The following is a 13824-nucleotide window of genomic DNA, read 5'->3' on the forward strand; positions in this document are numbered from 1 at the left end:
CAAACATTTTCTTGATTATTCAGCTATTAACTTACTGTCTTTGCATTGCTGAAAATGTTTTTGAAGAAAAGCCCTCCCGTCCAAATCATCTTCTTGTTCTGGTTAGGTAATGCACTCACGGCTTCCATCCAGCAGCACTGGAGATGCTGCAGATGTTAATGTGGAGCGACAACTCGAGAGAGTGTGTTTTCACGGGACACTGGCTTTGGCAGGGAACTCTGTTCACAGAATTACTGACCATAACGACTTGGGTTTGCCCCCAGAGCTCAGCTGGTCCCCCCCCAGCTGCAGCCAGCCTGGGTAGCTGGGGACTGCACCACTCAGGAGATCTGGGTGAAGAGCGATCTTCCACAAGGAAAGGAGATGGTGGAGTTAGCTTGATGGTTTTTGGGTGGGTTTTTTTTTGTTTGTTTAACTCTGTTTATTTTGGCAACAGTGTCTGGGAGTTAGGAAGCAAAAATTATCTCAGCCAGCTTCACTAGTGAAGTCAGCCTTTTGTGAAGCTAAGCAGCTGACAATATTCCGGTTTCGAGAGGCAAGAAACCTCACAAAAAACAAACAAATTAAAGTTTGCTTACGATACAGTCGAGAGACGTGAGAAAGAAAGCTCTACAGCTAAATAGCCTATCTTTTCTGTGAAGAAATTGCTAAAACTGAAATAACAACATGATCATTAGTCACAGCCCAACCAGATCACTGGTTGTACTTGAATTGGTTTTGCCACTAAATCAGGCAAAGACAACTGAGCTGTGAGGTACGGTTATCAATTCTGTAATACATTTCCAGACTTAATACATGCTGAAGTGGCAAAGTATCGTCTATCTTCCCAAAATACAAACTTTTGCTGCCTTTCTCCAGTTCTGAACTAAGGCTGCCCTGGGCAGATTCTCTAGAAACAGGACAACCGTATAGGCAGAGGTCTCACTAAACCCTTCTCCTCCCCCAGTCCCTTTTCCATTTATGCAGACGGCTGCCACAGGAAGCGCTTCGGTAAATACTACTCTCGTGTCGTGTGCATTAAGCTCATACTCATCGAATAAATTGTTTCCAACCCTTACAACTGCTAACCAGACCGGCAGGGGAAGGGTGACGCTTCCTGACTCATGAAGATGTACAGTATGTAACAGGAAAGAAGGGTCTTGTGCATCAACGTATTCAAAAATAGGATATGTACCAGAAAAAATGCCAAGGAACAGAGATACGGGACAGTCTTCAGGTAGTAAGACCATGTCAAACACAGCAACCAAATGTTAGCTCCAGAATACCTTTTATAGAACTTGCCTTGTAAAGCGTTAGTAACTGAAAATAACTGGAGACTTACAAAGACTTCAGCCCTCATGAAAATTTTCACATGGAGAACACAGAATGCAGAAAGAAACAGACTTCCTCCCCAGTCCAAATAACAGAACAATTTCCAATTCCCTAAAATCAATCAAGGTCAGAAGTACCATTTCTAAATTAACTAAACCGTATTCATTTAATTATTGTAGCAAACTGGGTTTATAGTATTTCATATCCACTCTCACGTTCCAGTTGTGAGATCGTCAAGAATTAACTCTTCTGCGGACAGCATTTAGTTACCCACGCTGAAATCCAAATCTTAGTTTCTCTTTAACCTGATACAACGTGATCTGAGTTACAGCAAAGGATTTACTATGAGCTATCTGCTTAATTAGTGTCTGGCTTTATCCTTAGTGAGATGTGCTTTTTTGGGTTTACTTTTGGGTTCTTGGGTAGAGATTTTAGGGCTTGGTTTGTTGAAAAGAAATTCACAAATGACATTCACAAAAACCCCACCACTAAGAGCATTAAACAAAATACTTACAGAATAATGTGCAGAAAGGTCTTGCATCCAGAGGAAATTTTTGTGTGTGTGTGCCCTAACAGGATTAGTTCTCAAAAAAGCAAAAAAAAAAAAAGCACAATTGGCCCAATTAAGATAAAGAGATATTTTTTAAACTACTGGGATTTTGTTTAAAGGAGTAATTTGTATTTCCAGGTAGCTAAATGCCTATCAAGGGATAAAGGTATGTTACTCTGACGTGACAGTAGCCATATTTTACGGCAGCGTACCAAACTGTGGCCCTCTGACACCAGTTTACATCACTACGTTGGCAGAACTCACTGCCACAATCATCACGGAAGTTTTTAAAAGGCGGCGGGTGATGCACTGCATAGTCCAGCATGAACCTGTATTTCTCACCTCTTTTGGGAGCAAGGAAATGAAGTCTCTTTGAAACTGGGGCTCTATCACTTGCATCATGTGTTTTACTTGTGTTGGTTCACAACTATCAATGAGTTCATCTAAAGCAAGTAATTTCTCTGGTCCACTCCAGCTCTGCAAGAAAAAACAAGGAAGAAACAGTAAAAACTTAGTTTAACAGACTGGTTTGGTTTCTATCAGTCAGTGCCGTTGCTTTGCCAATCAGGCAAGTTAAGTTTCCTTGTTGACCGATACACACGCGTATAAAAAGCCAGGAAGAGAAACGCTCATGTTAATTACACAAAAATGAGAAGTTAATCAACTCAAAATATTCAAAATGACTACACTGATTCATAAGCTAAGAAAGGATTTGTTATACACACACATGCAGATTAGCAACTAAATAGATAATAATATTTAATAATAATAATTAAATTAATTAAGCTTCTTTTGAAGTTGATGAAATCTACACACACATTGCTGACAATGAAGGGGTTGCAACAGAACGCGCTCCCTCTCTCTCTTTCTCCATTGTGCATTCAAGTGAGATGGTAACTTCTAACTTTCATCTGGTAAACCAAAAACTTTAAAGGAAATGAGAGGAAAGGAAAGAAAGAAACTTTGTCTAAAAGGGTATTAGCTTACTGCCTGCTTATTACTACAGTATGTCCCTAAGTGACAATGCCGTAATTTCAGAATCCTGGCTATAAACCAACGTATATTTTTGTAAGTATCAATTTACACTTGAATAAACAGGGAATTTTGATTGGTAATTTTCTTACTTCACATTTTTACTAATGGGCACCATAAAATTTGAAGATTTTAATAAGGCACTCATCTGAGAGCATAGCAAATTAGCAGCATCATTTGCAGAAAAAAATTAATAACTGAATACACTGCACATCTGAAAAGCACGTTTTAAACTCATCTGTGCTCATCAAAGAGTTTTGATTTGTTATGTGCAAACAATTTAAAGAAAAAAATAATTTCTATAGGAAAAAACAACAGCCACCACTAACTGATTTAGCAACAGAATTAGAGCATGAATAAAGCCTTACAGAGAAAATGAGACATCACAGTTTTTGAGAGCAGATTCATATTCATATTCCTGAATGTCTTCTAGAGTGACATTTACAAGTAAATTAGCACATACAAATGATATTACAGTTATGGTAAGAGGCTAACTGAAATTAACAACAACAAAAAAAAAAAAAAAAAAAGAAAGAAAAAGGTGAGATACCTTACAATTAAGGTTTCTGTATTAATCTGACATGTACCTCAGGACTTTTAGTACTCATGCTCTAAGTTTCTGTTCCCTGGATTTGATTCTGACAATTAACTCTGGTCTCCACAACACTACAATGTTTGTATGTTGTGCAGATTCCGCGGAAGAATGAGACAGGTGAAGGAGAAGCTGGAATTTTTGGAAGCAAAGGCAAAGCAGATAACTCCCGGGCTTTCCACCATGTAGAAAGCTCCCCATGTTAACCCGGGTCAGCTGCTCTTGCCCTGAGCACACCCATGGCAGACCCCGGCCAGCCTGCCCTAACAGAGGAGGGGGAGGGCAGCTCCTGCGACCTGAGCCCGTCCACACGCTGCTGGCAATTGCTAAGGTGGTCCAAGCTGGCAAGAAAATATCCCCCATCCACATGTGCATCTGTAGATCGCCACCATGAGATGAGGGCTTCCATGTCTCATACCCAATACCTCAGAGTATTTAAGAGAAACATGAATGTCTTAGCATAAATTGCTGCAGTGCTTTTATATAAAACAACTTCTATTAAATTTCTTTCAATAGAAATATTTGCATGACAGAGCAGTTCTCCATAAATCGTGCACTGAAGAACTGTTATCTCACCAACTTTCCAACTGCTGGTTGTTTCACTGACCCAGAGCTTAGCTGGTTGGGTACAAACATTTGCGATTTTTAACCTCATTTGTCAGCTGTGTTTGAATTTAGGAGAATTAAAGAAAGGGAAAGTAATACCTGTGCTACTTCCTTGTAGTATAAATTGCCAAGGTCAGTCTACCCTTAATTTATAAAGCAGATATACATTATTCAATTAGAACAATTCAACCTGAAGAGCTTGTTTTGTTTTTTTTTTTCTTGTGGCAAACATTGCTAGCAGTCATGAACATGTTATTGATGAAGAAATCCACCTTACTCTTAGACATTTCTGGTTTTAAAATATAATACAGATCTGAACAGAAAGGGGGAAGATTCAACAAGGGGAAAGAGATGCTAATGAATAAAAGCAGCACCCCCTTCCATCTGCCCGTTCAGCAGTAGCGGATGGCTACAGGCAGCTTCCTAAGGCTCTTTTCAAGCAATCAGCTGCTACAAAATGTTTTCTCTCGGACGCTGTCCCCTTAGTCTTTCACTTCAGCAAACAAACCTCCAGCTACAGTCGGTAAGGGGTCTCTGAGGGAAAAGTCTGGCATGGAAGACTGGGATGAAGCCTTGCCAGATGAACACAACTGTTTGCCTTAACGAAGGCAAGACTAGTAAATTACTGTTTCTGGGCCCCAGAGCTTGATCCATTTGCAAAAAACCTGCATGTAGCACATTGAGCAGAGAGGGTAAGAAATAAATTTGTGGCTTTGATGAGAAACAACAGCAAACAAATCTTGCAGAAGGAAAAAAAAAAAAAAAAAAAAAAAAAAAAGATGTGCCAAACAGTTTGCAAAGTTTCAAACACTGCAGATGACCGGAGACTTTCAAGACATGTGGTACAGTGTCCGGGTACCTTGGATTTCTAACAGGTGATTCCCCTTCACGTTGAAGATCCTTGTAAAAAACACACTTTATCTTTAAAATGCATTTGTTTAATTGGTTTTCCTTGCCTTCAAAACTTAAGTTTTAATGTAAAATTAAAATAAAGCTTCTATTACGGGCAGGACTTCCCCTAGAAAAGGTAACTCCTGGATTCATTCACATACCCCTTGGAAAACCAGCAGGGAGTACGGATCCTGCTCTTTGAATGATCTGCGATGGCTAAACAAACCTCCCCGCTCTTCCCTCCCATCTCAGGGAGGTGTTCCTTTTCCAGCCAAGGCCCTTCGGTGGTCCGTACCATCTCCACATTCAGTAATGCAGTTCCTGCAACCACGGTGCTATCTGCCTGAAAACTACCCCTTCCTTTCCCCCCTTGCTATTATGTTTAAATGTCTTTCCCTTCTTTCTCAGGCACGCAAACCAGCTTTATAATCAACGTAAATGATACCTTTGCTACTTCTACAACATCCACCTCATCCCTCCTGCCTGGCTGGCCACCTGTCCTTTTATCATCTTCCATTTCTGCACCTCTACTCCTCCATGACCTACGTGTTTGTATTGCACAGGTCTCATCTCCCAGCTCCGATTTGTACAATTACAGTTTGCAGAAACTACATCCTTTTTCTATCATCGGTATATTTAGGACACCTATGATAAATTTCAGGGTGCTGTTCCCCATTACCGAGTTCTGTTAATGGAGGGCTCTCATTACAGAGACCTGCAGGAAGGGCTTTTCTGGAGCTTGCTTCTGTCTGACTCTTGGACCAGTTACCGAGAACCCTGCCATCTTCCACCTCACAGGTATCTCGGCCTGGATAGAAACAGCACAGAAGCAAAATCCACCGAAACAAACACCGTCTACATCAGCAAGTGGTTGGTCACAACAGGAGGGCTTTGGGAGCGGCTGGTGCCGAAGCCCCCACATTAACCCATCTCCATGGCCCAGTCTGGGCCCCTGGGTGATGTGAACCTGACTAGAGGAGCAGGGGCTGGTTTGGACCCTTAGGTCCTCACTATGGTTCGACAACGTAAGAGTTTCTTCTGAAAGGAGCCTGGTTTGCATGGATCAAAACTGCCCTGAGACCCAAACCAACAGGCAATAAGCGGGGATGATCAGGAGATCTGCTCTGAGTCTCTACAATTCCTTTGAAACACACTGGTAACGGTGACCGAGCCAGAAGGGGTGTGCAGCTGTAGCCTGGATCCCTCCCATTCTTTGCGTAGGGGTTGGATGGAACCACCAAACCCCTGACCTGGTCCCACCACAAGATACAGAGCAGAAAATGCTGCAGTGCTGGTCAAGATACAATCTTTACTGCCCGCTTCACGTAAGAGGTGGACTACTCTGTCACACATTTATGTATTCATGAGCATCTACGGAAGAGTAAGAAATGGAGAACGGTAAGTAATTTGAATTTAGGTGGCTTAGCCAACTACTTATGTAAAAGCAGGGAACAGTACTCTTGCCAGCCAGAAATGACAAAAGCATTTTGGACACTATCTAAACTGCTGAGAAAAATAACCTTCCAATTTTAGGTAAAATAATAGCATTCACTAGTGACTCAAAGTGATTGCCTATAATTACTGTGTATGGAACAACTTTTCAACATCAATATTCCAAGAAAATGCAAATCTTTTATCACATTACTTAAATAAACTGTAAGTATGTGAAGTAGGAAAAATTAAGAGAGTACTTAGTAATTCTTAAAGCAGTACCATCTCTGACTGAACTTAGCATGCAGGCGATTTTCTTTTCCTTATGACAAACAATTGATGACTTAAAAAATATATTCTGCTTCCAATAAAGTAAAATTTCTTCTAGAAGAAGATATCTTGTAAAGATACACTTGGGCACCGAGTTTTAAAAATCTCATAGTAGATATTAAAAGGACCTGAAGCCAAGAGCCACTGCAAAACAGAAAAAATAAATAGGCCTTTAAGAAATTAAATGGTTTGAACCCATTAAAAAGCTTTTCTATTTTTCTTTCCAGGCTAACATTTCACTGAAATCAATATATATCTTCATTTTTAAAGGGAAAGTGCAGCCGTTTCTCCTTTCTGCATTAGTTTTTTGTCACTTTCAAACTAAAAGGCTTAGACCAACTATACAACATAACAGCAGGAGTAACATATTAAATTTAAAGAAACCCAACCTTAAAGGCCATCTTAAGTTTTCTTAACGTTTGAAGAGTGGTCTTGCAATTAATTTGAAAAGAAAACTTAGCAGAACCACTGGAGGCCAACATACAGGTGTGAGACCTCAGACAAACTGGGCATCACTTGCTGCTGCCAGCTTCTATGGCAAAGGATAGTTCTACTTGAAAGAGAAAACGTGTGTCCAGCTAACACGCTCACGGATATTTCACTTTAAGACTAACTGGAAATGCATTTCTGTATAAAACAAGATCGTGCTATGAAGCAGGCTTAGGAGGCATACAGTACGTAAAGGAGAAAGCTCTCCCATTTGTTTCTGTGTAGGAAAAACTTTGTGCTGCAAGAACGATGCTACACATGTCATTTAATCCTGCCCTTGGGCAGAGCTAGCTCCCCTTACTTCAAGAATGTGCTTTTATCATTTGACTGTTTCAGACTTGCCCCTTTCATAAAACTCACATGGAAAATAAGCACACAGAAAAGGAGGTGGCTTGGCATTAGCCAAGGAGATGCAACATTGAGATACAGCTACATGACTCGGAAAGCTTTTGGTTCTAAAATAAGGGACTCTCTTTTGTGAATACAATAAATACTACCAGTGACAGAAGTGATCAATAAGTGCTACTCAACGATCTCCAGTTACGCCAGAGAGGCCTCTTTCTCTTGTCAAGAGGACAGATCAGCATTTAGTACAGCAAAAAAGTATTTTGAGAAGTCAGAAGTCTCTAATGATGCATTTATTAAAGTGTGGTTTCTACATTACTAACCCCAAATCTTGGACCCCAAAACAATAACTACAGGCAAAATTTCATGGGCTTACAGGCTTTTCCTTATCCTGGCCAAGCAGCCAACAGTACTGCTTTTACTGTCAAGCACGTCTGCGCCACTGTATCAAACGCTTCAGCCTTCCATAACCTTTTTTTAAAAATATGTGACTATTAATAACTAGCAATCTTATGTGAGAAACCACGCATTGTACATTGTAGTTAACAAAACAGCTTTTGCTAGTACAAAGGCTTTAACACTACAAAATGTTAAGATACAATGCAGTATTGTGTTATATGTACAAAGTACCACTCAAATATGGTTCTTAAGGTTTAAAAAACCCTATTTCTATGAATATAGATACATCATAATAATTAAACGTGAGTATTTTTAAGAAACTGAATGCTGTGTATGAGAATAACTTAATTCCAAACTTCCACTGTTTTAAGCACATTATAAATGTGTAAAAATAACGAGGGAAGGAGTTCTACATTATCAATTTAATATTCAGAACTGACAGTGATTGAGATCAATGGTATTATGTAGCAGCATGAATCAAGCCAAAAGCACGCTTCTGCCTGCAAAGCTGGGGGCTCACTACTCTGTCTGCAATATTGTTCTTCTGTCTTTGCCTGCTGCAGTAATAGAAACAATGCCTATACTAGTTACATGCTCCTTTGGAAAATGTTTTCAGAAGTAACAGTTTATTAATCAAGGTAGGAAGACATAGTATTTCCGTTCTGCAGTCACTGACTAGGACCCATCCCTACTTCTTAAAAATACAGAGCAAAACTGTACAGTAAAGAGATCTCCACGCTACAGGTTATGCACAGCAGCAGAGGCCTGCTCCAAACTGTTGGCATTAATGTACACAAAACTGGTTTAGGTGCTACCAGATTGGCGTCCATACAGATTTCAGTTTTGACCTGTGCAAGTGATGCACAGCACTGTCCTTCACACCTTTGCTTCGGTCAGATGAAGTTTTGGGCATTGCTGAAGGCTGTTGGGGAGACACAGCAAGCCTCTTTCCCCCTCCCTTCAGCTGTGTACACTCGTACTGGCTGACATTGCATTCAGTACACAAAGATCAGTAAAAATACACATTTGAGTCTCCCTTTAATCCATCTTTGCTAAACTTTTCTTTCTATTCTTAGAAGACAGCAGACTCATGAAAAATTTAGTGTTATACCTGCACTGAGGCAAAGCATGCACTAAAGCTCACTAGTCCCCAGGTGAAAACATCCCAAGTTAGCTCGAGGCCATGGAGGCAGCTGTTACATGTTGGACAGAATTTGTAGAAAATGTGAAAGCATCAAACAGGAAGGGTTATTTTACCAAGAAACCCGAGAAGCCAGTTATTTTTTGTGAACCTTTACACCAAGCAGCTGAAACGGAGAACAACAATTCCTTAAAGCCGATGCCCATTTGTTTTTGCAACAGTACACAAAAATCGATGACATTCTGGGAGGTATAAGGAGGACCGCCTTCTACTGAAGCAACCTCTTCCTTCAGTTGTGGAGGCAAGCTGCTTCAGATGTTTATTTCTCTAAGCACTGGTTACCTGAAACATTTTCAGCCATTCCTGAAGGCCCGTTGGTGGCTGCACAGATGTAATGCGGCGACGCTGCTGTCCCTGGCCATTGGCCGCCCTCAGGTCCCCAAAAGTAGTAGGTGTGGCAGAGCATGGCACCAGCCCCGTAGTACTATGATACAAATAAAAAGCGCGTCACATGTAAAACATGAAGGAACATTTACAAGTCTATTGCAGAACGAAAAATCTAGTATAGAATTTGCAACCAGTACTTCAACTCTTTAACTTCATGCAAAAGCAGTAACATGAGAAACTGTTCTGCTGGTTGCTCAAGAGGTCACTTCCCCCACTTTCATAAATCTGCCTGCTTCTACCACTACGGTACCAATCCTCCAGCTAGGGGGGAAAATGGGGATCACCTTTCAAAGCTGAAAAATTACCACTCTGTTAATTGGCCGGCAGGTTGTCTTTATATAAAGAGGCAGGTTTATATATTCCTTTCCTTGCCAGAGTTATTTCCTTTCCTTCTGGGCTGCATTTGTGCCTCCTGACCGGTCACGGAGGAAGCCAGAGCTCAGAGTCTCACCTGTACATGAAACGTGCTAGTGCTGCTTCATCGCCAAACAGAAAAAAAAAAAAAAAGTATCTATTTTTAGCCCTTAATATGTTTTGTTGACAAAGAGCTAGTAATCTAAAGCAGTTCTAGCGGCTTAGTGGTTCGGAACTGGGCTTCGAAATACTCCATACAGTCTTTTAAAGTTTGAATGTTGATGGAGTGACACAGGAATTAAAGGTGAAGAGGGAAAAGGAGCCAAAGGTGCCCTCTGAATTACAGTTTTATTTTTTCATTCTGACATGTTAAAAAACGGCTCATTCATATGGGATGGAGCTTTTAAAAGAGCAGGGATTAAGCTGCTATTAAGCAGCTAAAGAAATACAGCTGACTGGGTTTTCTTTATTTTTATGTAATGTAAAGTACTTCATTCACAGAATATCCAAGTTGTATTCCCTAGCAGGAAATTTGGAACTCCAGTAGTGTTTGCACAAGCATGAAAATTTAAATACAGTGTGGAACTCCAAAAAACCCTTTGCTTTTGTGAGTTTTTTAGTAGGTATGAGCTCCAGGGTTTAACTGACTTGTCAGTGGCTACAGGAATAGCTTCAAATGATGCAAGACAGGTTCATTTTCATATTTATCTCATCATACTGTACAAATATTTCACTGTACTCTTCCTTGTTCTGAAGGACAATCACAGTGTGTCCTAACATTTACCCAAACCGGTAAAGAAAAGTAAAGATTGGTTTGATGGGCTTATTTTTAACTGTTAATTTTACTGAGTAGTAACAGAAACAGAAGCCAATATAAAAACAATGTTTCACAGATGAAAGATTCTCTTAATGACATTAATTTACTGGCTTTACCTGTTATATGCAAAGACAGTTCATCAGGCCTGTCAACTTTAAAGAGTGTCTTATCCGAGGGAAAATGGAAACAAGCAGGCACAAGAACTGCATCATTTGCCTAATTGTTTAAATAAAGTCAAACAGTTTAAAAGAGAGAGGATCGGATGTTATTTAAGGATTCGTTTATGCCGATAATGACTCCAAATCCAAGCAATGTCAATGGTATTTTTAAAATAAAATCTGGTTTTACAGATTTACTCATTCTCATTGCCTGTGCAGAGATCCAGCAGAAGGCCTAGCACCGATGGTCCAAAATAAGGCTTTTAACGTTGGCTTACACCGAGTCTGAGCAATACGTAGCTTTGAGCCTGTCCCAGCAGAACAGGTTGCACTTCAGTTTCTCCTGCTGTAAACTGGTTCTCAGTCAAAAACAGTTATTCAAAACAGGAACCTCTTTCCTTTGACCTGAGATTAAACCCCAAGGTTTTTGTTCATGCTTTATTTTTCCTGTGTGTTTTGATTCCCCTGAAACAGCCAGTCAGGTTTCCGTGGAAGATGGAGTCCAGCGGTTCCCCTGAACCCGACAGACACGCTTGATGAAAAGCGTTAACTTTCTTTGTTGCTGAACTGTTTGCTCTTACGAGAGCGCAGAGAATGGTGTGTCACCCAAAGAACTGGTGGCCAACAAGAGTGTTCTTCCATTAAGTCTGATTTAGGAACCCAGAGAAGCTACCAGCTGGAGGCTTGAGAGAGATATGGAAGCTGCAACACGTGCTTCTCTGCAACGAGACATCGCTCCTCTTTCTCTACTACAACATTTACACATCTGAAAAGCAACCCTGGCACCCGTCTCCCCACATTGTCCTAGCTCTTTCCTCGTCACCTGATAAACCTCTGCAAGGAAGGGAAATACAATATAAATTACTTTTGACAGAGCCATTAGCGACTGAACGCTACTATAGGGTGTTCACAAGGAGTTACACCCCCAGACAACTTTGGGAGGCGAGTGCAATGCTTGTGGGAGGGCCGATATTTCTAACAGGGGAAAAAACATAGAGTGGTACAAATTCAAAGAGGAAGGGAAGCAGCGTGATACGCGAGCACAATTGTTATGGCAACTATACAGTAAGAACTGCAGTTGGGAGGCGTGCAGCCAGGGCCTCACCCTACCGCTGCCTTCACATTTAGGAGTGCTTTACTCTACAAAGCATCTGACCGGAGCAGCAGCAGTTACTTCTGTGAGCCGGTACCATTTCGGAGTAGTAAGAAAGCAGACTAGAGCCCGTAATACTTTGGTTTGTGGGTAACAGATACGTGCGTGTTCTGTTAAGATCAGATGGTCTGCTCTGCCTACAGAAATTTCCATTCCCTCGTTCCTGTTACCATAGCGAAGTGATACATTTGATCACAGTTTGTAATAGTCTTAGGGTTTATCATTATGTCCCTTTTTCAAAATCTGATTGATTTTATTCCCAGGAAGGCTTCAGCCCTCAAAAAGTCTCTAAGTAAATGGGCATGCTATATTTAGCATGAAACACAAACCTCAACTGAAGAAATGCAAGTCTGGCTACTTCATTAAAACTCATCTTCAGTTCACACAATTTACATCAGCTGAGCAATATACAAATGCTAATACCACCCCTTCTTTGCTTTACAGCGCTTTAACATTGAGAGGAGCCATGAATCAGGCTTAGCAGTTGGAAAGGCGGGATTTACACAAGAATTGGGATCCAGTGATCTGTTACTGTGTATAATTACCTTGTGTATTCTGAGACTTTGCAGGGTTTCTTTCCCAGAGAGAAAGAACGGACCTCGGAGCCATGGTCCAACTTTCTCTTCATCTGCAAGGTGAGGGAAAAAGAGTAACAACAGGGATTTAGTTACATGACCAGCCTTATGTACGTGTACTTCTGTAACAATAATCCATTTTTACCTTTCACTTTAACGTGGAATTTCAACAAAGTTGACAACACTCACAAGTTGACATAAAGCAGCACTTGACTTTCTAGCTTCAACAATATTTGATAGACATGTGATATGGTGCATGTACATATTATTGCTGTTTTAGGGTCCACAATCTATTGGAATGCCATTCTTTTAATTACCAAATTTCAAACGTGGAGAAAACTCACAGAACTCTGCGTTGGTTTATTTACTAAGCTGCTTTCCCTCTACTCTCCTGGGAGGGGAGGGAAAGAACTAAACCAACCAAACCTCTTCATTGTTTGTGTTCAGGTTCCTTGCTAAGCCTCTCAGGACTCTCACAGAAATGGTTAAAATTGTAGGTAGCCTGCCTGCATTATAAACCAAATATTCATATTAGAGTCTAATAAAAAAAAAAGAGAGTAATTAAAATATATTTTTTCTTTTGTTTACCCTTTTATTTTAAAGTTGTACATTGAAAACATTTATAAAACTGCAGTAAAACTGACTGACAGATTAACTGACACTTTTACAAGAAGGGTAAGGATGAAAACCACTACACCTCAAGTCCTAAACGTCACCTGCAATTAGGTATGATCAAAACCAAATAATGAGCAGGGCAGCTGCTACAAGGGGAAGCCAGTCTACAAAAATTACCGAAGAGTTGGAAAGCAGTGAAAACTGTATTTATCCACTCAGACAAATAAAGATTACTTTCTACATATCTGGGTAATCTTTAACCCCAGGCTTTTGGATCCAGTGAAACACATGTATGCCAAACACAATATCTTGAGCTTTTTGTTGGTTTTCCTTTTTTAAGACATGATACACCAGAGCACTTCAGCCAGCAGAAGAATGCTTATGCTGTTCACAACTGTGAGCTGCAAAATACATGAACTACCTGCATTACAATTCAGGCTTTAGTTTAACTATTTACTCCTTTTTTAAAAAAAATACCACATTTAAGACAATGGTTTAAAAGTTGGCATCTTTCTTACGTGACTGATTTGATCTTTTTTAATGTTACGTTATAACATTGTTATTTAAGCATTTCCTGTATCACTCTAC

The 13824-nt window shown here is 40.3% G+C and overlaps 1 protein-coding gene across 3 annotated transcripts in view; it reads right to left on the minus strand.

The window, feature by feature from the left end:
• The window catches only part of FBXW7 (F-box and WD repeat domain containing 7), a 216423-nt gene that overhangs the window by 18258 nt on the left and 184341 nt on the right, over positions 1 to 13824 (minus strand). For all 3 annotated transcript variants that reach the window (XM_080384885.1, XM_080384884.1, XM_080384886.1), the window contains 3 exons: positions 12592 to 12674; positions 9460 to 9601; positions 2204 to 2338 (listed from right to left, as the gene is read on the minus strand). In XM_080384885.1, the coding sequence (XP_080241011.1) occupies positions 2204 to 2338; positions 9460 to 9601; positions 12592 to 12674 (360 nt within the window). The remainder of the gene's footprint in view (positions 1 to 2203; positions 2339 to 9459; positions 9602 to 12591; positions 12675 to 13824) is intronic.

Source organism: Falco punctatus, assembly GCF_963210335.1.
Source record: "Falco punctatus genome assembly, chromosome: 1".
NCBI lineage: Eukaryota > Metazoa > Chordata > Aves > Falconiformes > Falconidae > Falco > Falco punctatus.